At 47.3% G+C, this 25,189-nt stretch overlaps 3 protein-coding genes and 1 non-coding gene across 8 annotated transcripts in view; 3 read left to right on the top strand and 1 right to left on the bottom strand.

Moving 5' to 3' along the window:
- RHOA (ras homolog family member A) overlaps positions 1-5,440 on the top strand; it is a 50,365-nt gene extending 44,925 nt beyond the window's left edge. The window contains exons 5-6 of the mRNA XM_027522905.1: positions 3,524-3,654; positions 4,160-5,440. Coding sequence (XP_027378706.1) covers positions 3,524-3,654; positions 4,160-4,333 — 305 coding nt within the window. The 3' untranslated portion in view covers positions 4,334-5,440. The remainder of the gene's footprint in view (positions 1-3,523; positions 3,655-4,159) is intronic.
- A 1,043-nt stretch (positions 5,441-6,483) lies between these two features.
- Positions 6,484-7,654, top strand: GPX1 (glutathione peroxidase 1). Its single transcript, XM_027522901.1, has 2 exons — positions 6,484-6,834; positions 7,096-7,654. The coding sequence occupies exons 1-2, from the start codon at positions 6,574-6,576 to the stop codon at positions 7,450-7,452; spliced, it is 618 nt and encodes a 205-aa protein (XP_027378702.1). The 5' UTR covers positions 6,484-6,573; the 3' UTR covers positions 7,453-7,654.
- A 2,029-nt stretch (positions 7,655-9,683) lies between these two features.
- Positions 9,684-9,786, bottom strand: LOC113881087. Its single transcript, XR_003507940.1, has one exon. It is a non-coding gene; the product is annotated as a U6 spliceosomal RNA (small nuclear RNA).
- Positions 9,787-16,478: 6,692 nt separating this feature from the next.
- Positions 16,479-25,189, top strand: part of USP4 (ubiquitin specific peptidase 4) — a 39,956-nt gene continuing 31,245 nt past the window's right edge. For 3 of the 5 annotated variants that reach the window (XR_003507916.1, XM_027523917.1, XM_027523916.1), the window contains exons 1-5: positions 16,642-16,807; positions 18,574-18,701; positions 22,792-22,922; positions 24,281-24,407; positions 24,997-25,142. Coding sequence is in view for 4 of the 5 variants with exons in the window: in XM_027523917.1 (XP_027379718.1) it covers positions 16,707-16,807; positions 18,574-18,701; positions 22,792-22,922; positions 24,281-24,407; positions 24,997-25,142 (633 nt within the window). In the remaining variant the exon portion in view is untranslated. Of the gene's footprint in view, positions 16,808-18,573; positions 18,702-22,791; positions 22,923-24,280; positions 24,408-24,996; positions 25,143-25,189 lie in introns of all 5 variants that reach the window. The other 2 variants (XM_027523914.1, XM_027523915.1) reach the window with 2 other exon arrangements.

Here is a 25,189-nt window from a genome sequence, read left to right as displayed (position 1 = left end):
GTAAAGTAGGTGGGTTCCAATAGAAAGCTATTTTTTGCCCTCCTTTCTTTTTTTAAAGTGGACAGGGGTTGGGGGTGGGCATGCAGCATGCTCTGACCAGGGCATTGGACCTGTGCCCTCAGCAGTGAAAGCACGGAGTCCTAACCACTGGATATCCAGGGCATTCCCCAAAGCTATTTTCTGGACTGAGATTTGGGGAAGGCTTTTTTTGGGTGTCCACATCTTTTTTCAGTACTTAATGTTGAGCCTGCTGCCTCCCAACATCTAGACTGATGATTTGCTGATTCCTAGTGGTGTTTTTAAACCCCTGCTTTAGCCCTTTTTTATATAAAGCCCCTCAGCTAGTGGATAGAGACTTAAACCTGACATTACACTAGCTCAGTTGGTCACATGTTACAGAAGCTGCTTTCCTCCAAAGAAAAAAAAAATGTGTGAAAGATGCTGATCTCTTATTCTGCAAAACAGCACCGGGGCCTGAAACAGAACTTGCTTTCGGTTTGTACTAAAGATGATAAAACGTCTTGCTCGGTGCTGTGGTGCCCTGTTTTAACAGGGCAGTGGATGGGGCAAAGACACTGTCATTATTACCACAGATGACAGTTTGAGGGCTGGCTGGTGGCCTGGGCTGTTCCTGGGGGGTTAGGGTGGAGTGACTCTTTGTGTGTCCTTCTTGTACTCACGTAAATGACAATACTGAGGGGTGCTCTGAGACTTAGATCCGTTTGCTCAGCGTCATGCAGCCCAAGGAACCAAGTTGAGATGGAGCCTCCTGTGTGATACTTCCCAGGACTGAGACTGTGGGTACTGCCTGCCATTGTCTCACTTTGGTTCAACAGTTGTGTTTTAGTTTCGGTTTTCAAATTAATCTGGCTTCCTTTGGTGGGACTCTGCGGAGGCCCTTGAGGCTGAACTTTAGAGAGAAAATGGACACCTTCCATTGAAACACACACATGATGAACTTTGCCTAAATCCTGTAGGAATGAGGAGTGTGCACCCTTTGCCGCCTCATCTAGGGTATAATCCTTGAGGGACAAGAGTACCTTCAGAGCAAAATATTACTCTTATTCTGTCTTACTTTTTTTTTTGAACACTGTATATCTCCTGGTCTCAAGAAATCTTCTGCTTTTGACCTCTTGTCTGTTTACTGTGACTTGTTTTTTGCTATCCCCTCACCCAGAGAGCAGGTTCTAGGGAGGAACACAGAGGTAGAAAGCAGAGGGAGATTGAGCTCCCTCTCAGGATACACCTGGGGGTGGGGTGGGGCTGATGCTGTGCCTTCACTGGTGGTCTTGGCAGGAGTATCATAGGTAGGTAGGGCCCCTTTGCTGACCTTAGTTACCTTAGTTTTGCCAAGGGCCTTTTAAAAGTTCTCTCATTTTGGCTAGGGAGTAGCAGAGAATTCCACTGGTAGTTTGCCCCAGTAAAATGTGTCTTGGGAACTCAAAAGTTTATATCAAGAAAATGAAAAGCTAATGTCAACCAAACATTGCAGTTTGCTTTTTATGTATGGTTGGATGTTAGACCATAGCCCAGAGTCTGGGTGTAGAATAACAAGTTTGATCAGCAATCAGAATGTTGGTGTGCAGGTTTCAGCCCTGTTGCTGGCCGATCCTGTGTAAAAGGCCAAATAGTAAATAGTTTAGGCTTGTCAGCCGTGTGTTCTCTTGTTGCATTTCCTGAATTTGCCATAACTACTCAGCTATACTGTTGTAACACAAAAGCAGTCATAAAAAATATATCCATGAATGAGCTTGGCTCTGTTCCAGTAAAACTTGACTTATAAAAGTAGACTCTGGATCTAGATAAGAATTAATGGAATTCACAAGGACATCCAAAGCACTCCACTGTAAATCTGTGTAAAGTGATGTGTCCTGATATGATCAGATTACTTTGAGAGTAGGAGCAATTATAGGTGATTGCCATTACTGAATTAAAAGGTAAAAAAATTAAATTTTAAAATTATTCATGAAAAGTGAACATAAGAGAGGCAGTTCATTTTATTTTACATGTCCTGGATTCTGGAGGTGGGGAGACTATTAGAGTAATAATTTTGTATGTTTAGCAAATAATTATTGAGCACCTACTTATAGAACCTATATTCTAGATAGAGACAGAAGAGCCAGAATCTAAATCTGATAGCAGGAAAGGTTACAAATAACATTCATGGTGGTGGAAATGGAATAGGCTGTGGTAGTATGTAGTGTTAGAAGATGACCACATGCTGCTGGTCAGGAGCCTCACTGAAAAGGAGACCTCTGAGCATGGGTGAGAGAGGCCAACAAAAGACTCCCCAGGTGGAAGGAAGGAGTCCAGTGTGCTGTGCTGTACAGAGAGCGAGGGTTGCAGAGCCATGTGGTTAATGGTGTGGACCTCTCCTTTGATCATGAGAGAGATGGGAACTCTCAGATGGTTTGAACACAAGAGAGATGTGTGTGATCTCACCTACTCTTTAAAGTGATCACTGTTGCAGCTTCACTGAAAACTGACCACAGGGTGCAGAGCCAGGAGCAAGATTGACCACCCAGGCTGTTGGGCTTCAGTGTCAGATATGCTGGCCCTTGTGTCTTTATTGCTCTGCAGTTCTTAAGGACCCCTTTGTTCTAGAATAAGGCTTTGAGTTTTAAGTTGTAACATTAGTGATTGACTGTAGCTGCTGTAGCTGCTCTAGCAAAGGAGGAAAGTATCTGTCTTGTGGGCTGAGGAGTGGAGCATTGAATTGAGTTTTCTGACCTTACTCATATAATTTCTCTACATTCTAGCCAGAAGGCAGGGCATCTTTCCATATTGTAACTCCTGCCTTTTGGTGTTGAAGTCAGAGAGTGAACAGTTTACGCCTAAAACATAGTGCCAAATTATGTTCAGTACCATTTAAATGATCATCGTACTAAGTATGCTGTACACATTGAATCAGAATAACCTCATGTGGAGTCTTAGTTATCTCCATTTTGTAACGTCATCCCTGACTCTGAGATGCTCAAGGTGGTGGGTGTGGGAGGTTGAACTCAGGCCACCTTATCTAAATTAGTATTGGCAAGAAGCTGCAACTGGTCATGATTCATTTTCAGAAGCCACTGAAGCCCTTTGAAATTCCAGTAACCCAAGGGTAGGTCATTCTGAAGGCCCATGAGTAAGGTGTAGAGAAAGTGTGTGAACCCTGGGCTAGCTGTAGCCACAGCCGCAGAATGGGGACTCCTGTAAGCTGTGGTCAGAATCATCCAACAGTGACGTGGATGGCTGGCCGGTGGGGCAGGGGGCACCATTGTGGAGCCACCCCGTGTTCTGAATCCTTTGCTCCTCTGTAGCCTTCACCTGGCACCACCTGCAGGAGATGAGCTCCTTGGTATGACTGAGAAAAGCTGGTGATTCTGTGCTTAAGAGAAAGGGGGTTAGATTTTGCTTTTTCATGGTTTTGAAACTAGTGAAATTCCATTATATGTCCAGCATGATTCTGAAGTTTCTTCACAATTTAACTAGGGCTTCTGGAGATTCTTCAAGATAATTATGTGTATTTTGCTGCTTTCAGAAAACATACCAGAAAAATGGACTCCGGAAGTCAAGCATTTCTGTCCCAACGTGCCCATCATCCTGGTTGGGAACAAGAAGGATCTTCGAAACGACGAGCACACAAGGCGGGAGCTGGCCAAGATGAAGCAGGTGGGTCTGGGGTGGGGCTCTGTCTTCTGTAGCATTGGGGACCCTGGACCCACGATGGGAGATTCAGGGAACGAGGCAGAAACCCACATAGGCCAGGCTGTTTCAGAGAGAGTCCCAGAAGCCTCTGTCTGTGCCTCATGGACTGAGGCCTGCACAGAGGGTCCCTAAGGCTCCCTAGTCCTGTAAGATGGGACCTCTCTCGTGCAGATTGCCTCCCTGAGAAGGGACCATCACAGCAGTAGTCAGTGTGTCAGATGCAGGAGCTTTATCAAGCTCTCAGTCTCCCTGTCCAGTTATTACCTTCGTATACATGAGGCTAGAGATAAATTGGTGGCAACTGAAGGATCAGGCAACCTGGGAGTCCAAACAGAGAGCCCCTAATAGCCTTTTAAAAGTGATGGGGCTGACACCTTGGCTTCTGAAGTCTTTTAGCGGAGTTAAAATGCTCTGCACCTACTTACTATATGTAACACTGTTAACTAAAGTGCTCTCTTCTCTTTGCTAGGAGCCAGTAAAACCCGAAGAAGGCAGAGATATGGCAAACAGGATTGGTGCTTTTGGGTACATGGAGTGTTCAGCAAAGACCAAAGATGGAGTGAGGGAGGTTTTTGAAATGGCCACGAGAGCTGCTCTGCAAGCCAGACGTGGGAAGAAAAAATCTGGGTGCCTTGTCTTGTGAAACCCCTGCTGCAAGCACAGCCCTCATGCGGTTAATTTTGAAGTGCTGTTTATTAATCTTAGTGTATGATTACTGGCCTTTTTCATTTATCTATAATTTACCTAAGATTACAAATCAGAAGTCATCTTGCTACCAGTATTTAGAAGCCAACCATGATTATTAATGATGTCCAACCCACCTGACCCACCAGGGTCCTTCTGACACTGCTCTTAACAGCCCTCCTCTGCACTCCCACCTGACACACCAGGCGCTAATTCAAGGAATTTCTTAACTTCTTGCTTCTTTCTAGAAAGAGAAACCATTGGTAACTTTTGTGAATTAGGCTGTAACTACTTTATAACTAACATGTCCTGTCTGTCATCTATCAGCTGCAAGGTACTCTGGTGAGTCACCACTTCAGAGCTTTACTCCTTTTAACAGATTTCATTGGCATAGCTCTGGGTGGCTATCCAGTTTTTTGAAAATGTGCTCAGCCAGAAAGGCCCAAATCCACGCAGCTGTGGTAAAGTTACAGTTCTGTGGTTTCATGTTAGTTACCTTATAGTTACTGTGTAATTAGTGCCGCTTAATGTATGTTACCAAAAATAAATATATCTACCCCAGACTAGATGTAGTATTTTTTGTATAATTGGATTTCCTAATACTGATATTTGTCATCTTCACAGAAAGTGTATTGGTTTTTTTTTTTTTTTTTTTTTAAAGAAAGTGTATTTGAAAATAAAGTCAGATGGAAAATTCATTTTTTAAATTCCCGTTTTGTCAGTTTCTCGGATAAAAGATGGCCATGTCCCCCCATTTCGGCCCCACATGTTCCAGTACCCCCTTCCCCAGAGCTGGGCTAAGTAAGTAAGAATTCAGTCTTCTGCTTGAGGCACTTAGACACTCAGAAGGTGGCATAACCTGTCTCACCTGGACTGCAGGGTCTGGCTCTGTAGTTCACAGTGCTCTTTCTTCTCACTGTATCCAGGTTCCCTCCCAGAGGAGCCGCCAGTTCTCTTGGGCGGCCCTCAGTTTCTCTCTCCTCTCCAGCTGACTAAACTTTTTTTCTGTACCAGTTAATTTTTCCAACTACTAATAGAATAAAGGCAGTTTTCTAAACTTCCTGTATCCTGGTGTTTGTGTTGCTCTCTCCAGGGCTGGGAGTGGGAGGATGAATTCTGCCTAGCTCACCTTTCCTTCAGGGGGCAAAGTACCAGCTTGCCCACCCACTCCCCCAAACCGGCACTAACCTGACTTCAGCCAAGGAGGTGGGAATGAGTATTTTGTCACGTTCACGTTCAGAGGCGGGTGGAGTAGGGAATACAGCCTACTGAGGAGTAGGAGGTATTCCAAGCAGTCATTCTTCCATACAAATCTCAGGAGTGTGATACTGTCCTCTTCTTACTACCTGTCCATTCTCAGTGTCTTTTACTGGCAAGCCTGAGCTCCAGATGAAGTTGACTAGGTACGAGGATGGTCTGAAATCCACTTCAGTCTCCTTGGCCCTGCATGCTTTTGGGCTCCCCTCCAGGAGTCTGGAGCAGGGCCTTAACAGTGACCCCAGAAACCCTGTGTAAAGGCAGTGCTGCGCTGGGGGTGTCAAAGTAGGCGGAACACCGGAGGCTAGGATGAGAGCACAGTCTAGGGTAGCGCCAGAATGCAAGGTTAGGAGAAAGCTGGCTTTTGCAGTCCCATCCCTGACTGCCTGCCCCCTTCTCCGCAGCACTGCCCACCCTCCTGCAATTTAACCTTCAAAGTTCCCAGACGCCGCCAACTGCACCATCCCCGCGCCTGCCAATAGGGCTCGTTCTTCAGGAGTAGTGATACAGCACAGGCGGGGTGGGCTGTGCAGCCACAGACAGCACACGCTCCTGTTGCTGGTCACCCTCCCGGGGCCAGGTCCAATCCCTGAAGAACCACTGAGAAAGAATCCGGAGCCCGTCTGGGCCCTGGGCGGGAATCATTCGGGCCACTACCGCGGTGCCCGCGCTGCACTCCCTGGGCTGGACCAAACGCGCCCGCGCCGCCGCACGGTCTGGGCGGTGTCCGCATCCGGCACGGCCGCACCCTCCCGCCCCGTGGGCCCGCAGCTGGGGGCCGGAGGCCGGATGAGGCGGGACCCAGGCAGGGAGGAGCCGCGGCCGGAAAAGTGCCTGCACCACGTGACCCCCCCGGTCGCCCGCCTTTTAAAAGCAGGCGCTTCCCAACCCCCTTGTTCTTCAAGTCCGCGGCGCTCTGCTCTGGATTCGGAAACGGATACCATGTGCGCCGCTCAGCGCTCGGCGGCCGCCCTGGCGGCGGCAGCCCCGCGCACAGTGTACGCCTTCTCCGCGCGCCCTCTGGCCGGCGGGGAGCCCTTCAACCTGTCCTCCCTGCGGGGCAAGGTGCTGCTCATTGAGAACGTAGCATCGCTCTGAGGCACAACGGTGCGGGACTACACCCAGATGAATGACCTGCAGCGGCGCCTTGGACCCCGGGGCCTGGTCGTGCTCGGCTTCCCCTGCAACCAGTTTGGGCATCAGGTGCGCCTAACCGGGCGGAGCGGGGGTGGGCGTGCTACCCGGGTTAGGAGCGCCCGCTGGTGCTCCGCCGGGTCCCAGGGCGCGGAGAGGCGGGCCTTCGCCTCGCAGCACTCCGACGCTTTTCCCGGCTGAGGTTCAAATCCACCCTGGAGTTACGCAACAAAGGTCACAGTCGGGTGACTCATGGAAAACTCCAGGTTTGCGGTTAGGCTTCCCTTCCCCCTCGCAGCCCTGGTTCCCAGCTGCTCTCCCCTCTCGCAGGAAAACGCCAAGAACGAGGAGATCCTGAATTGCCTGAAGTACGTCCGACCAGGCGGCGGGTTCGAGCCCAACTTTATGCTCTTCGAAAAGTGCGAGGTGAATGGCGAGAAGGCGCATCCGCTCTTCGCCTTCCTTCGGGAGGTTCTGCCCACGCCAAGTGACGACGCCACTGCTCTCATGACCGACCCTAAGTTCATCACCTGGTCCCCGGTGTGCCGCAACGACGTCTCCTGGAACTTCGAGAAGTTCCTGGTGGGCCCAGACGGTGTGCCCGTGCGCAGGTACAGCCGCCGCTTTCTGACCATCGACATCGAGCCTGACATTGAAACCCTGCTGTCCCAGGGGGCCTCTGCCTAGGGTGCCCCTCCCACCCTTGCTGCTTGGCGGTCAGCGCTGCTCTCCAGGGATTTTGCCCATGAAGGTGTTCCCTCTAAACCTACGTGGAGGAATGCCTGATGTCCAGGAAAATCCCCTGAGGTGGGCGCTGGTCCTATCCATCCCAGCCTCCCCTTTCCCAGACCACAGCTCCTCATGAATAAAGTGCCAGATGTGAGCAGAACTGTGCGTGTCCTGTGTCATTGTCAGTGGGGGACACCTTTCCTACTAATCTCATTATCCTAGGGCTGGGAGCTTAAGCCCCCATTTCTTAGCTGGCCTTACCTAGCCAAACATGAATATTCCAACACTTTGTCTGCAGTGGAATCCACTCTTTCCTTTGTGGGAATCCAGGCTTCTCTCCCAGTGTTTCTCCCTCTGCCAAGACATTCAGCAAGGCCATCCTGAGGCCCTGTTACAAAAGAAAGTCTTTATTTAAAAAAGAGGAAGATGAGTCAAGGGCTGAAACTGCCTAACCCCCTCCCTGGAGTTATGCCTCTCCTTTCTGAGTATCTGTTCAGCTCAAAATGACCTTCACAAATAACACCCTGAGCTGCCATTCACATTTGTTTAGTTTGTGGCCTTGTAACTGCAGAGCCAGCCCAAACTGGCCCTCCTCTGTTGATACCAAGATAGTGAGTTGTTCTTCAGAGACAACAGAACAAAACCACAAATGCAGCCCAGAGCGTGTGCAGAGGAGAAAATTTTTAACCTCTAATAATGCCTGAAATCAAAGTTTCTCCACCTCCACCCCTCCTCCCTGACATAGAATCAAAAGAACCTGGACATAACCATAACCTGAACACTTTGAAAAGTGAAAGGTCCATTGTCCAGGAAGACCATACCTTAAATGGCCAAGTTCTAATGCCCTCCAATCAAAACCTGCCACACTAGCGCTTCTGCATACTAACCCATCCTCCCCTAACTCAATAAAGTTTGATCAAACTCCAGATTCAGTTCAGTTTAGTGGTGTCCAACTCTTTGCGACCCCATGGACTGCAGCATGCCAGGCCTCCCTGTCCATCACCAACTGCCAGAGTTTACTCAAACTCATGTCCATCGAGTTGGTCATGCCATCCAGCCATCTCATCCTCTGTCATCCCCTGCTCTTCCCACCTTCAATCTTTCCCAGCATCAGGGTCTTTTCCAATGAGTCAGTTCTTTGCATCAGGTGGCCAAAGTATTGGAGTTTCAGCTTCAGCATCAGTCCTTCCAGTGAATATTCAGGACTGATTTCCTTTAGGATGGACTGGTTGGATCTCCTTGCAGTCCAAGGGACTCTCAAGAGTTCTCCAACACCACAGTTTAAAAGCATCAATTCTGCGCTCAGCTTTCTTTATAGTCCAACTCTCATATCCATACATGACTACTGGAAAAACCATAGCTTTGACTAGACAGACCTTTGTTGACAAGGTAAGGTCTCTGCTTTTTAATATGCTGTCTAGGTTGGTCATAACTTTTCTTCAAGGAGTAAGCGTCTTTTAATTTCATGGCTGCAGTCATCATTTGCAGTGATTTTGGATTAGGGACACGGATTTGAGTCTTGCCTCCTGAGTCCTTGCCCATTGACCTCCCAGGTAAGGTCACCTCCCAGTAAAACTCTTCTTCTGGATGCCAGAGACTTCCCTAGTGTTTCAGTGGCTAAGACTCCAAGCTCCCAACTTGGGGGCCAGTGTACAGTCTCTGGTCAGGGAACTAGAATCCAGGTGCTGCAACTAAGGATCCCATGTGCCACAACTGAGATCTAGTGCAGGCATAAAAGAAGTAGGTACTTCTATGCCCATCAGGCAGCCAGTCCTGTTTTTGGTAATAGCTTCTCCAGGTGTTAGGACCATATAAGTCTACTTTACACAGTTGGTAGCTCATGTGACATAACTTTCCCCAGAACACTGCTAGATCTTTGCATAGGTCTACCCAGCGCTTCTGTCTGCTCTGAAGCTGTGCTTACTGGTTGCTGCCACTCAGGTAGTCAACAGAGTACACAGTTGGTTGCTCTGACCCTGCCCAGCAGTTGCAATTTCAAAGCCAGGCTCAGGGCCGGGCATATCTTGGAGGCCAGCTGCCATTTCCCAGGTGTGGCTCAGCTGTGGTCCCTGCTGTCAGTAATCTCTTGAGACAGACAGATCTGGAGCCACTTCCTATCACTGCACAAGGGACTCTGCAGGGGTATACACAGTGAAGCTGCTTCTATATTTTTTTCAATTTTTTTTTTTTTTAATACGGACCGCTTCTCGAATTTGTATGTCATCCTTGCACAGAGGTCATGCTAATCTCTTATCACTGCAATTGGAGTATATCTGCTCCCGAAGTGAGCATTGCAATGAAGCTTCTGTTTGGACAGACAAGCACCCAGATACTTCGTTATCACTCCATAATGTGGTCCAGAGATTCTGGGGTCCCAGTGTTCATGGTCACATCAGTGACTCAAGTCCCTGCTGTGTTGGAATCAACTCTGAAGAACTTCTCTTCCAACCCTAAGCAGAAAGCTTTGCTGCTGTTCTCCCCCTCTGTCTGCCCTTAGTTCATTAAGGGCAGTAACTGTTCTGGCTCCCTCTTCCTCCATCATCAACAGGCCTACCACCTCCCTCTGGCTTCAAGGCCTCTCCACCTCAGCTTTTTTTTTTTACTTTTTGGCTGCTCCACATAGCGTGTGGGATCTTAGTTGCCCAACCTGGGATGAAACCTGTGTTCCTGGCATTGGAAGCACGGAGTCTTCACCACTAAACTGCTAGGGAAATCCCCTCCACCTCAGATTTTGAGTCCCCTCTGAGGTGACCAAAGGCCAAGTTCCATTGCCCATTTAGACCCCACCCTATCTGTGCCCCTCTTAGAACCAAGACTTGATGACATCTGTGAGTGACTTGTCTCACCTCAGAGGGTGAGAGTCTGGGTGCCCAGTGACTCACCCCTCATCACCTACTTTTTTTTCTTCTTCAGTTTATGCCTTGAGCTCTAAGAGAAAGGAACTTCTGAGATCCCCCCATGTAGCTGACGCAGCCTGGCTGGTGACTACTCCTCCTCAGACTTGGAAGTTGCCCGCCTCCTTTAACTGTCTTTTCCCACTCTCTCTTTTTCAGGAAGACTCAGTTTAAAGCTCCACTAAGGGTTCATCTTTCTTCGCATAAACTAGACCTCTTCCCCGAAAACACACACCACCCTACTGCTACTGGCTGGGACCTGCACCCACTCCACCCCATTATGAATCAGCAGCTCGAATTAACAAGTAAAAGTGAAGGAATCCCAGCAAGTCTGCCTGAGGTAGTACTGCCTCTGGGACACTGCCTGATCTGGGAGCGGGCAGCAGAACTGAGTCCACAGGTCTTCCGAGAAGGGCTGGGCCCTGCTGTTATGCAACAGGTTCAGAAGCCTCCATTTCAGAAGCTCTTCCAGAAAGGCTAGTTTAAACTTTTTTTAAACATTAAATCTGATAAATCACGTATGTGTATATTGCACCATTACGTACACAGTAAATAGTTTAAATAGTAAATAGTTTACAGATTTGTCAACTATACCCCAGCAAAGCTGAAAAAACAAAATCTGATACAACCCATTTGGTCAGGCCCTTCTTGCACAATTAGCCCTTTATCAGATGACTTCCTTCTTCGGTCTCCATGCAGTTTAACGGACAACACTTAAAACAAGTTTATTTTCAGAGAGGCATTCCTGGCCTGATCAATCTTTTCTCGTATTTTATTTTTTTTGCGGGGGGGGGAGGCATACCCTGCAGCATGCAGGATCTTAGTTCCCAGATTAGGGATCCACCCTGTGTCCCCTGAATTGGAAGCACAGAGTCTTAACCACTGGACCACCAGGGAAGTCCCTCTCATAAGTTTTAACTTTGGGGTAATACTGAGTGAAAAATACCGGCTAACAATTTCCCCAGGAGAAATAAATCCATCCATGGCATGGATTTATAAAGACTGAACAGGGATCCAGGTCCAGTACTCCAAATTTGGCAGGTTTTTGTTACTATGGTCACCAAATAGGCTGGAAGAGCGTGCTTTCATAGAGGTGTGACACACCTGTGCTGGCACTAAAATAAAACCCAGCTGGCGCTGCTCAGCAAGTTACTGGGCATCGGGAACTGCTGGACTGGGAAGTGGGAGCTCAGATGAGAGAGGTTCTTGCCCAAGGCGTGAGGGCTCATGGGCCCTGGCCCTGAGGGTAACAGGGAAGCCGACTTGAGATCGGACATCCTTCAGCTTTGACCTACCCAAGAGCTCAACTCCAGACCTGTCACGTGAAAAAGCAAAAACAAAATCACCAGGTGGGTCACTTGGTGGTGGGCATTCTGTAAGTTGCATCCAGAAGCATTGAAACTGACAGGACATGACAGTGATGTACTGGGCAGAGGTCCAGCAGCCTTGCCGTCATTCATCCTGCAGACAGAAATCCTATTCCCAGCACCCCTGCCAGGTCTAGGGTAGCCGTGGCCAGCAAGGCCAAGACAGGAGACCCAAGAACAGGCGCACTTAATCCAACTGCCTACGGTCAGGCAGTATCCAGGCACACATTCAGCCCACCTTGGATGGCGTCCTACAGTCCTGCGTATCTGTTGCCCCGGCCTCTGTCCCCAGCTTGTGACTGTGCCTGGGTACCTGTGTATGAATCTAAAGAAGCCCTGGTCTGGGACTTCCCTAGCGGTCTCCAGTGGTTAAGACTCTGTTGTTCCAATGTAGGCGGTGTAGGTTCGATCCATCACTGATCAGAGAATTAAGATCCCACATGCCCCAAGGCGTGGTTCAAAAAATAAATAAAATAAAACAGCCTATTCCTAAGCTCTCTAAAAAAAATTTTTTTTAATTTTTTTTTAAGGTTTGTAGTTATTTTATTTCCACAGAAATTTCCCTCATTAAATGCCCAATGGCTCATATCATCCAGCAAATATTCTCTACTTCTTAGTCTTAACATATGGTTCAACTGGCATCTAATAAACAAAAGGTGACCAGATGAGAAATGGACTTAAATTGTTTAGAGAAAAGAATAATATCTTTTCTTTGGTCTGTCCAAAAAATGAAAAATAAAGAAGCCCTGGCCCCTGAGGATTTCTTGGCAGACTCACTATGCATCCTCAGAGGCCAGGAGGGATGTTAAGCATACCTTTGTTTCCTACACCAGTTGCTTATATTACATTATTTTCTTCCTAGGCAAGTGTCTACAGCATCACCCTTCATGTTCCCCTAGCACTTTTTCCCCCCGGCACTTTTATCACACAATGCACTATAATTACATGTGAAAACATCTTCCCCAGCCACAATAGCTGTGAACCCCTGGAGGGTAGGGGCTGTTAGTACATAATAGACTATTACTCAAAGGAAAAAATGACTACTATTTGGATAATTCTTTCATTCATTCACCCAAGAAATGCCTACTGAGAATTTGCTCTGTGCAAAGGGCAAACACACACAATTAATACCTAAATACTTTTTTAAGGTTCAGATATTGATGGTAACAGAATTCAAGCAGGAAGAGAAGGCACTGCCACACCCAGGCCCAGGGTGCAACACCTTCCTTGCCCAATCAGGGCTGCCTATTGACAGGGGCATAACCAGAATGGAATCTGCAACAGCATGAGTCTCCAACATGGGAAAAAATGACCCCACATCCTCTGTGAGATTCCTTCAGTTTTTTCTCTCTGTTACCTTCCTCGGTGTATGTGTTCAGTTGCTCAGTTGGGTCCAGCGATTTGTGACCCCTATGGACTGCAGCCCACCAAGCTCCTCTGCCCTTGGAATTTTCCAGGCAAGAATACTGGAGAGGGTTACCATTTCCTCTTCCAGGGGATCCTCTCAACCCAGGGATGGAACCCATGTCTCCCACATCTCCTGTACTGGCAGGCATATCCTTTACCACTGAGCCACCCTGGAAACATCACCCTCCCCCAGTAAATCTACCCCTTATACCACAGAGGTGATAGTGTCACTGATAAGACATTTAATTCTTCTAAAATGTATCTCTAGAGCCTTTCTCTTTTTCACTGTCCCCAGGCAAGCTAAAAAAGCAGGCAAAAAAAAAAAAAAAAAAAAGCACAGGCAAGGAGGAAACAAAAAATATTTCTCTCCTGATGCCACCTCTAATCCAAAGGTGCTCAATATTTGTGAATACAGCCACACGTGCTCTGTGACTGCTAGGCAGGTGTAGACCAAGGGTGACTGGGGAGGAGGTTTAGAGTAAGCCATAGCACCAGCCAAGGAAAGGACTTTATGATTTGAAACCAAATAAAGCTTAAAGTTTACACACCCAGACATTACAAACCCTCAATTAGATCATCCCCATCCAAGACCGCGGGTATGTGACCAGTCAGTCAGGCCTGTTCCCTCTAGTTCCCTTTCCTGCTTTCCTTCCTGTTGTTGTGCTCCAAGGTCCCATGGCAATGGGTGAGTTGTTCAGTTCTGAGGTTTGGTTACCGGGCCAACAGAGGGGCCTACCAGGCCTATACCCCTCCCCTAGGGGAAACGGCCCAACAGAGAATCCAGTCCTGGGGCCAGGGTGTGTCCTGAGTTGAATTACTCAACTCCTTCCCTCCCAAATCCGTGGGTCACTCCCACAATAGCAGGAACATGCACGCCAATGTTCATGGTTTCTAGTTCTGTTTTTAATGTGTAATAATCAAACGCACTATGAAAGTTTGAAAACTTTAGAAATAATGGTGATCTTCTGCTTATGAAATGTCACTTTATTCCCTGCATTTTAACTTACAACACTTGGTTATTTGAACATAAATTTTTAGGAACTACTCATAATTAGTGTACTTTTTTTTTTTTTTTTTTACAGCTACTGAATAGCATTGAAGAGATCCAGGCTCAAAAAAGATTTTCCAAAGTTTTCATTTTTATAATTAGGTTTTGTCCCCCTTTCTAGTGGTGCTGACTTGTCCTACTTCCTTAAGAATCTGACCCATGCCATAAATGGTATAGGAGGAACTGCTAAAAAAGGAAGAGGGAAGCAGACACTGTAATGTAGGTTCAGTCATGCCCATTAACCCAGCTTTCATTTTCCATAAATAGGACTAAAAGCAGTGGTTCTAGTTTGATAACAACTTTAACAATTTAAAAGAATTTCCACAGACAGGCACTTGGGGGTGTCAAGATCGAGATGTAGAATTATCATCATTTGATGGTAACTCTTATGCACATGGGATTAACTGCTATGTAGTTATTCAAGGCATTTTTTAAAAATTATTATTTATTTATTTGGCTGCTATGGGTCTGAGTTGTGGCATGTGGCATGTAGTTCCCTGATTAGGGATTGAACCCGGTCCCCCTACATTGGGAGTTCAAAGTCTTAACCACGGGACCACAAAGGAAGTCCCTCAAGGCAGTTTTAATTCCAAATTACCTTGCCCCACTATCTACCCAGCTGCCAAGGGGCCTCTGTTAGCAGATAGTGCTTAATATATTAATTTCAATTAGCCAAAACTCAACCTAAAAAAAGTAGTAATTCTGTTCAAATGACCTACCTCAACTTCACCAGGCCAGTTCTTTCTTCTGCACCTGTTTTTTCTCTTTCCTCACAGACGTCTTTCCAAAGGGTTCTTAGTAGGTCTGGGCTGTACCAGACCTACTGTGGGCTGTACCTCTGTGCAAAGTACCCTCAGCTATTTCTCTCTGTTCTCAAACCTCCTGCAATATCTGTATGTAGGATATATGGGACCAGCCTCCCTTCTAGCCAGAGATCTCAGGCCCTTTCAGTAGTCTGTGTCCAGCTCAACTGGCCTAATCTTCACTCTATGAGTTTCCCTGCTTGTTCCAGAAATTTCCTTTAACCCCTTTAGTCTCCTCCCCTTTAACATGCACCATCATTTCTATGCTTTCAAGATCACACTCAAAAGGTACTCAAGTGAAAGGCTCCGTTTCACAGCTTGGGGTCTCAGTCTTTGATTTATACCCTTTAATGGTGCTTATCACACACTACTTGACTTGGTGCTTATTTGTGGAATAGCTCCTCTTCTCTATTAGATTGGGTAAAGCAGGGGTCTTCATCCTCTGCGATCTAATGTCTGACTGTCTGAGGTGGAGCTGGTGTAAAAACAATAAAGGGCACAAGAAATGTAATGCGCTTCAATCTTCCCCAAGGCCACCCAACACTCCGCCTCCCACCTCAAGAAAACAGTTCTTCCACGAAATAGGCCCCTGGTGCATAAAAAAATGGGGATCTGGAGAAGGAAATGGCAACCCACTGCAGTATTCTTGCCTGGAAAAGTCCATGGACAGAGGAGCTTGACGGGCTGCAGTCCATGGGGTTACATGACTGAGCATGTGTGCATGAGGGTGGAGGGTGATGGGTTGGTAGCAATAAACTGGCAGAACTAAAAAAAAAAAAAAAAGGGATTACTGGATAAAGGCAGGTACTGAGTCATATTTGTCTAATTTTTCTGAGGGCAGGAGGTGCTAGACACATATAGTCTAGCCCTCCAGAAGGAGGGCTGTGTTTCTTGTAGGCACGGTCGAGTGGGAGCCATAACGTGTTCAGGCTATTGTACTTTGTTGCAACAACAAAGCAGCAGCCTGGGTACCTGATGTGGAGAATATACCTTGACCGCTCCTCCCACCCCCGTTGCTATCGCCCCCCTGTGGCTGCTTGCCTGCCCGATAAAGTAGGTAGCTCATTGGAGGGCTTGTGGAATTCGGCCTGGGCCAAGTGATTCTGGGGTTCAGACAGAGATGATTGAGAATATTCCCGCAGGGCCTGCCGGACAGGGATCAGGAGTTCACGTTTGGGCAGATAAGGGCTCGCCTGAGGTCTCCGCTGAAAGCGGAATGGCTGGAGTGAAAACAAGAAAATCTAGTTTCAGGACTCCTCGCACCTGGCGCTGCGTTGATTTAAGACCAGGATAACCCCGCAGGCCAGAAGAGGTACCCGAAGGGTCGTGGAGCCTGTGGTGTGACTCCTCGAGATCGCCGGGCTGGACTCAGAAAGGTGTGCCGGACGGCGCCGGCTCCGCGACGCCTGCCTGGCTGAGAACACTGCAGCTCTTTCCCGACGCCCGCCTCCTCTTCCGGCCCCGCTCCCGGCTCCACTGCGCACGCGCGGAGGAGTCCGGGGCGGGTGGGGGTTGTGGTGGTGCGCCGTTAGGGGTGGGGGAAAGCAAGGGGCGGGCCGGCGCCCCCGGCCGCCGCAAGAGGAGAGGCTTGCGTGCGCGCACGTGAGTGCGTGCGTGCGCGCGTGGGCGCGGTCCACAGCACGCTGTGCGCGAGGCGGATGTCCGGGCCGGCTGGGCTGGGGCCGCGGACGAGATGGCGGAAGGCGGAGGGTACCGTGAGCGACCGGATGCGGAGACCCAGAAATCCGAGCTCGGGGCCTTGATGAGGACCACTCTCCAGCGAGGGGCGCAGTGGTGAGCGCCGGGCCCGCCTTTCTGCCCCACTGGGCCAGGGGCCGGCGCTCGGGTGTTCAGGCCCGGCCCCTCTTGCCCGGCTTGGCTAGAGGCTGGGCAGGGCAGATGTTGGTGACTCTGAGAGTGGCTGGACTCCCGCCCCTTAGGGAAGAGAGCACTGGATGAAAGCGTGGGTGGAGCTGAGGGTCGTCCGGTCTTCTTGGAGCCCCAGGGGGCGTATCCAGCGGAGGCTGGGGCTACGAGATGGAAAGAAGGGGAGTACTCCCGGGGACCTTGCGGTTGAGGAGAGTCCTTTACCTTTGAGAATTCACTTTGTGATTTTGGGCGAAGGCGTTCACACCTCACAGACCCTGGCTTCTTATTTTTAAGATCAAGATAACGATATTTGGTGCCCTCGCCCTCAGGTGCTTGAGGTGTAGATAAGTAGATACTCTGTAACTTGTAAGCTGCTGGACAGACGTCAAGGTCAGTAGCTGAACAATTGTCTGAGAGTCCCAGGTTATTTTGGTAGCAAATGTTAAAAATAATGGCAGCAGCGTTTCGGGAGTGAAAGAGGCGGGTTAGCCTAGAGCCTAGTCGAGCAAGTCTGAGTAAGTTTTTCTTAATAAATTATTTAGTACCAGGGACAGTACTTCCGCTAGTGAAGAGATTCCTGGGTGGTATTATTGTGTGGAAACAGAAACTGGGGCTTGGCGTTGCACTGAATGTGGTTGAGCAACCCTTTTTTAAGAAACGATGGTGGTGGTGATAATGGCTGTATTACAGTGACAGAGAAATTGAACAGGGAAGAGAAACTAGGAATTCAGTCGTTACAGTGTCCTTGAGCTGGCCAAGCTGTGATAGGCAGAGGAGGCAGAAGTACTTGATATCCCGAATCGTGGTGACACGTGAAGAATAGTCAGCAGAAGCAGAGGAGGTTTCAGATAGACTAAAATCACACAGTAAAAGTGTTCAGAGAGAAGAGAGCATTTTAGAGATGTGGATATATTTATGGATCCTTGTGGCCTCAGGGAAGCTGGCTGGTCTCTGAAGTGTGTTGGTTATAAAATTTGAAGGACTCACCAATGTAATTGTTATGCTTTGTTCCCCTATAGAGGTTTCCCCCTCCTTCTGTCTTAATTGTATTAATAAAACAGCACGATGATACTTTTAAAATATAACCAGGTCAACATAATGCTTTTTGATAAGATAAACACACCATGACATTGTATGTATATAGGTGTGTATATATCTATATAAGTCTGTATGTATATATGTGCACGTGTCTGTATATATACATTATATATATATATACACACACACACACGTTTGGTCCTCAAAGGAAAACTGAAGTGTGTTATGTTGTTACCTTATTTTTAGAAAGAAAATTGGTTTAATGCTCTTCACATGAAGCAAAGCAGTGTATCCAAACTGCCTGCCTGGACAAGGACCTCTGTAAAGATCATTATGAAAGTAATGACATGGTCATTAGCAAATAAGGTTTTCCCCATAGAAAGAATTTCTTTAAACAAGCATTTTTGAAGCTAGCCATTTCCTTCCTTTTACTTATTCTTTTAACAGCCGTTTCACTTAGTCAGTGCATCCCCTGGGCCAGGCTTTCTGTTCCAGGCCCAAGAGGGCCTGGCCTGCTCCTGCTCTTGAGAGTGTGTTTTTTTAGTAGGGATTGCTTGTTCCCCAAGTGGAAGGACCCTAAAAAATGTAGGGAGCAGCTGCAGAAATGTACAACCTCAGGTTTTCAGGTACAGTCCCTTTTTGTCTGTCTCTAGGTATCTTATTGACAGCCGGTGGTTCAAGCAGTGGAAGAAGTACGTGGGCTTCGACAGCTGGGATATGTACAATGTGGGTGAACATAATCTGTATCCTGGCCCGATAGATAACTCCGGACTCTTTTCAGGTACAGTACCCTGTTGCTTTTCTAACTGAAATGTCCACTGGGGTAAACTGAGGTCATGGTGGCCTGAGGTTGTGTTTATACCTGTTTGCCACAGGTATCATGAACCTGACTTTCTTACTGTGAGAGGATAGAAACAAGGGGCCTTGACTTGGGTCTATAGCAGAAGTGTTTGCAGGCCCTCACAGAGAAGTGAAGCTGCTTTTTTCCTGAATTAACTCCTTTTAGTAAAAGCAGAAATGTCCTAGTGAGGAATGTCTGGAGGAATGTCTGCCTGTCCCTCTTTATCATTTCTTTTTTTCAAGTTCTGCTAGAGATTTGAGATTACTATATTGAATGGAAAGAAACAGGATATTATTTTGAAACTGCATCTGGAATCTGAAATTTAGGAACCAGAATTTTCTGTTACCTTTGCAGTGGGACAAATTGTAGACCTGACAACATTCATCAGGCATTGCTGTGGTGGCCATGTTTGTCAGAGAAGTAGTGTGAGGGGAGGTGGAAGTTAGTAGAGTTAGGAACACAGACCAGCTCGTCATGGAAGAAGTGACTGAAAAAGTGAAGTGTGACATGGCCGAGCTTGGCTTGCGCCTTTGGATGCATAGAAACGGCAGTTGGCCTTTCCTCGGCCTTTTTTCTGCCTTGCTTTTAGACTCCCGTGCAAGCATGACAGATGATCTGTTGCCTGGGCCCACAGTCAAGGCAGCAGGAAGGCAGACGGTGCATGAGGCTTGATTCAGATACCTAACACCATCCTGGGTGTTTTAAAAAAACGAGCAGTGCTTCAGTGTATACCTTATTTTTTGGGAGATATGAATGACATAGTAATGTTACAGGCTTTTCTTCCTGTTGTAGGTGGAAGTATACCATGAAGTTGCCCCAAAGGATCATTGTATTGTATTTGCACTTTGTTCATTTCCATCTTTATTTGAGAAGGAGAATTCTTAAGGCTTAGAAAAAATTTTTGTTAATTGAAAGATACTGCTTTATAATATTGTATCGGTTTCTGCCATACATCAGCATGAATCAGCCATAAGTATACATATGTCCCCTCCCCTTTGAACCTCCATCCCACCTCCCATCCCACTTAAGGCTCTTAATAGTATTGGTGTTGAGAATCCTAGAGCTGGAGGGACCCTCAAGTCATTTGCTATGACCTTCAGCTGAGGGCAAGCATTTCTTCTGTTGTCTTTCAATTCGATGTCACTGGATTAGGCTGGAAACATTTGTTGTGTGCTTGGGAGGCGAGAAGTACATTCCGTTCAGACCCTGGAACATTGACAGAGCAGGAATGGCCTATCTCTAGCCAATGAGGGCCGCCCTCTTAGCTCTTGGACTCTCAGTCACCTGCCAGTCCCAGTCTGGCTGCCTGCCGCCCACGGTCATGGGAGTTGCCTCTATAGAAGGGGCTCTTGAAGGAGTGGGAAGGAGTGGGTAGGGCATATCCTCACGAATGCAGTCTGCTCATTTCCTCTCTGATTTTCCACTTCTGCCCCTCCTGTATATATGAGGGAACCCTTATGCCAAGACCAAGTTGTGCTCTCATTTTTTCCCCTTTATTTGCTCTGTTGAAGAAATTTGCAAAGGCTCAGTCCTTATTGCAAAACCCCTGTGTGCTTTTTACTATGATGCCCTTTGACTGATGCAATTTTAAGTAAAAATGATGAACTGTATTGAGAATTCCAGTTAAGTTCCTGTGTTTGCCTTGAGTGTCATAAGAATGACATGTTTGAGAAAATCGTCACTGAGCCTCAGAGGAGAAAGCCCTGTAGAACTGATGTACTTGGGGTTAATGATACTAAAAGCTCTTGGCTCCTTTCCCACCTTTAAAGGTCTGTGGCTGCTGTTGGGCACAGCATGGGTAGCCAGACCTGCATAGTTTTAGTGTTAGAAATGAAGAAGGTATATGTCTCCAGGTAAGATTGGTGAAGAACGTTCGTGAGTTTTAATTTGCGAATCAGAGAAGACCTTGGAGTTGAGGTGTGAAGCTTTCGTATCAAGTACTCCTCCTGGATCATCCTTCTGTTGCTGAATAGAAAACGTATGATCTGTCAGTGTGAATAATTGTGCCAGAGCTGCTGTGGAAAACAGTTGGCTCATCAGTGAGGAGCCACTTTTTTTTTCCCTTTTAAATTATGGTGAAATACACATAAAACTTACCATCTAAATTTATTTTATTATTACTGTTATTTTGGCCTTGCCTTGTGACATATGGGGACTTAGTTCCTTGACCAGGAGTTGAATCTGTGCTCCCTGCAGTGTAAGTGCAGAGTCTCAATCACCAGACCATCAGGAAAGTTGTACTATCTAAATACTTTTAAGTGTTGAGTAGTATAAAGTATATTTACATTGGTGTGAAGCCAATCTCCAGAACTTTTTTATTTTGTAAAACTGAATCTCACAACTTCCCTGGTGGTTCAGTGCCTAAGACTCTGCGTTCCCAAAGCAAGGGGTCTGGGTGCAATCCCTAGCCAGGGAACTAGATCCCACATGCCACAACCAAGCACGCATGAAGTAGCGAGAGCCCGCACACCACAGTGAAGACCCAGCATGTCCTAAAGAAATAAATACAAATGTCAAAATAGCAGCAACTGAATCTCCATACCCATTAGACAGTAGTTCCAGTCTCCTTTCTCCCAGACCCTGGCAGCCATCATTGTACTTTTTGTCTCTGATTACTCTTGATTCCTAGTATAAGTGGAGTCATACAGTATTTGTCTGTCTCTGACCAGCTTTTTGCATTCAGCATAAGGTCCTCAAGGTTTATCCATATTATGGCCTGTCAGAATTTCTTTCTTTTTAAAGGTTAAATGATACACCACTGTGCTTATACACGGCATTTTGTTTATCCATGCATCCTTCTCACTTTGGGATTCCTGTTCTCCAAGGCTATTTAGTGTCTTTCCTTTTTCCTTGGAAATGACAGAGGCAAAGGTGAACCAGATAGGAAGCCCTGGTCATCTTGTGAGTGCTGCTTTTGGCTTTTATTTTTAACATTGCCTGCCTTGTACAGGTGAGTTACACCATTGTGGGCACTGTCTGCTCCCCTGGCTGTGTGGCTTCGCTTGTCTGGGAGAGAATAGTGGCACTGTTGCAGGAGTGGGTGCTGATGTGCACAGGCTTAGCAGGGGCGCTCCCTGGGTGGGAGGTGGTCAGTCTTCCCTTGATCCAGTCCTGTGGGCTTCCCTTAAGAGAGTGTATTTCAAACCATGCATGTCCTTTTCTTTCTTTTTTGGTTGTGCTGGGTCCTCTTTGCTGCACATGGGCTTTCTCTCATTGCAGTGAGCAGAGACTACTCTTTGTTGTGGTGCACCGGCTTTTCATTGCAGTCGCTTCTCTTGTTGCAGAGCACAGGCTCTAGGCACCTGGGCTTCAGTAGTTGTAGCACGCAGGCTCAGTAACTGTGGCTCGAGGGTTTTAGTTGCTTGGTGGCATGTGGAATCTTCCAGGACCAGGGATGGAACCCGTGTCCCCTGCATTGGCAGGCAGATTCCTATGCAGTGTACCACCAAGGAAGTCCATGGATGTCCTTTTCTGAATCCCAGTTGCCTCCATGTGGGGGTGTAAGATGGATGCTTCACATGTTAAAGAAATTCTCTCTCTGTATGGCTAGTGTCCAGCTGAGTTTTTGTCTTGGAGTTTTGGACACTAAGAATGGTAAATGACTCTTGGTAAAAATGAATTTAACTTCATTGACGTGTTCATTTGCTTGCTTAGTAAATCTTTCAAAGAAAGGTGATATCTGATTTCAATGCAGTTTCATTCAGCAGAATATTGTTAAATATTCATAATAAAACATTTTTAATTGTGGATCTGGACGCACTTTGAAAATGTAAATTGGGGTTTTTCTCTTCTTTCTTTCCTTCTCCCTCCAATTTTGGAAGAAATACAAGTTCCTCACAAACTGCTCAGAAATCACAGCTAAAGATAATCATCCAGGTCTGCTCTATGTTATAGCCAGTGACAGAATTTTGGAGTTTTGTACTTGTTCCTATAAATACTTTTCTTGTTTCTGAAAAGTAGATGAAAATCATGTAAAACAAGCATTTCTGGGGAGAAGAGCAGTGAGCTATGTGCTGTTTTCCTTTTTCAGATCCTGAGAGTCAGACCTTAAAGGAACATTTAATTGATGAATTGGACTATGTTTTGGTCCCAGCAGAGGCCTGGAATAAGTTACTAAACTGGTATGGCTGCGTAGAAGGCCAGCAGCCCATTGTCAGAAAAGTGAGTACCTGCATTGTCCCACCCGCTGGTCAGTGTCCGTGAGTGCTCCCTGGCACTGACTGCTTTTGCTTTCCTGGGGTACAGACGTTCCTAAGCTGTTGAATGGAGGCCTCCAAACATCACAGCTGCCCAGTGGCTTGGGATATGTCCAGAAGTACAGTGAGATCGCATTCTGGAAGCTTCTTTGAGGGAAAGTTCACTTGGCATATGGACACATAGTAATGTGCTGCTTCTTGTTTAACTTAACTTTTCTGATACTGCTCTTCCGCCTGTAGTTAGGAATCTCTGATCACATTGTTGAGTACCTCGGAAAACAGGTGTTAATAGCCGAGAAAAGAACAATATCTAAGGGAAGGCAGGCCCTGGGAGAGAAACCCAGCTTGTCAACCCCTCTGGTGGCCAGAACTCACAAGAATACCACCACCCTGACTGCCACAGTTGTTTGCTTGTCCCATCGTGGGGGACATCTCCTCTGGTGGAGGAGTAGGCACTGGGTGTGTTTCTCACTCTGCATGGTGTGCAGTTTCCCTTCTTAGCAGAGCAGGGAAGGGCTGCAGTGCTGAGGTCAAGCTTCTAAGTGTCACTCTTCAGGGCTGGAATACGTTCTTTCTCCAACCTGAAACCTGGGACTCTGAGAGGGGTTAGGAATCAAATGGTGAGGGGCAGGCCAGCTTTCACAGGTGTCCCCTAATGCCGACAGTCCTGCTGTGTGGTGAGCATACTGCCCAAGGATTTAACTGTGTTCTCCAGGCCCTGATTCCACAGACCCTGCAAGGGGAATCATCACGATCTCCACTTAGAGATGAACAGTGACTTTCCTGTTGTGCCCTCTTGTTGCTAGCTCTGGTTCCATCACGATGCTCTTGGTTGGTCCTAATGAGTGGAAATAAGATTTTTTTTTTCCTTTGAGAGTTATGTTTTATTTGGTGGAAATTTTTAGAACTTCAAGCCCCCAGGAGACAGTATCTCAAGTGACCCTGAGAGACTTGCTCTGAGGAGGCGAGGCTTGGGGAGCCAGGTTATGGAGAAGTTTTGCAACAAAGGGCAGGTAGTCTGAACATTGAAAGATTATTGTTAAGTAAAGGAAAACCACATAATCTCAAGTGAAGGAATTTAGTGCTTTTCTGTATGGGAATATGCAAGAGTCTGGGCTCACTGAAAATATTTCTTCTTAGGCACCTCATCTATCTGGGGCCAGTGGAAATAAGATTTTTAAACTCCTGAGACACACGCCGGTGACTTTAAAGCTCACACTCGTTGTCATATATACTCTGCCTTTTGTCACTGATGAGCCATGTTGCTTCCCCAGACTGTCTGGTGTGGGGCCAGCGCTCCTTCACCTGCGCTCTCGTTTGCAGGTGGTAGAACATGGCCTGTTTGTCAAGCACTGCAAGGTGGAGGTATATTTGCTGGAACTGAAGCTTTGTGAGAACAGTGACCCCACCAACGTGCTGAGCTGCCATTTCAGCAAGGCAGACACCATCGGTGAGTCCCCTGGCTGGCATTCCAGGAAGCTAGTGAGTGTGCAGGGCATGGTGGCTAATGAGTGGGCAGGTGGGGCGCCCTCTTTAGACTTGTTACCCAGATAGTCTTGGATTATGGTTACCTGTCCTGACCTGGGCGCCTGCTTTCCAGGGCTCTCTTGTGGACAGCTAAGCCTGGCAATCATATTGTAAGAAGCACTACACATGTTCTCTGCTTACTTAACGTATGGTATGGTAATAAAGGTGAAGAAATCTCAGTGAGAAAATGGCAGACCTAGTATTTGAAACCAAATCTGTCTTAGTTCCAGAGGTTAGTTTTCTAACTATACCATGTTGCTTTTGTGTTGTAAACGGGGACCCACATCATCGAATAATGAGAAGCCTAGGGGCTGTCTTTGGGTATTTGAGTATAAAAGACGCCCCATGCAAGATGTTTGGCCTTAGGAGTCACCAAGGGGCTGAGGTCAGTCAGATCTTTTGATCCTGAGCATCCCATGACCGTCCAAAAGGACGGAAGATGAGCCTCAGCTTGCTGTGGCGGCTGTTGTCCTTGCACCGGGAGAAAGCCCGATGTGTCTCCCTGTCCCCAGCAACCATCGAGAAGGAGATGAGGAAGCTCTTCAACATCCCTGCAGAGCGTGAGACACGGCTGTGGAACAAATACATGAGCAACACCTACGAGCAGCTGAGCAAGCTGGACAACACTGTGCAGGATGCCGGGCTGTACCAGGGTCAGGTAGGAGGGCCCAGGCGTGCCCCCTCAGACAGCTCCACCAGGATGTG

This window comes from Bos indicus x Bos taurus, chromosome 22 (assembly GCF_003369695.1).
Source record: "Bos indicus x Bos taurus breed Angus x Brahman F1 hybrid chromosome 22, Bos_hybrid_MaternalHap_v2.0, whole genome shotgun sequence".
In the NCBI taxonomy this organism is placed as follows: Eukaryota; Metazoa; Chordata; class Mammalia; order Artiodactyla; family Bovidae; genus Bos; species Bos indicus x Bos taurus.
Note: the sequence above shows the minus strand (reverse complement) of the source record. Positions and strands in the feature narration are given on the sequence as shown.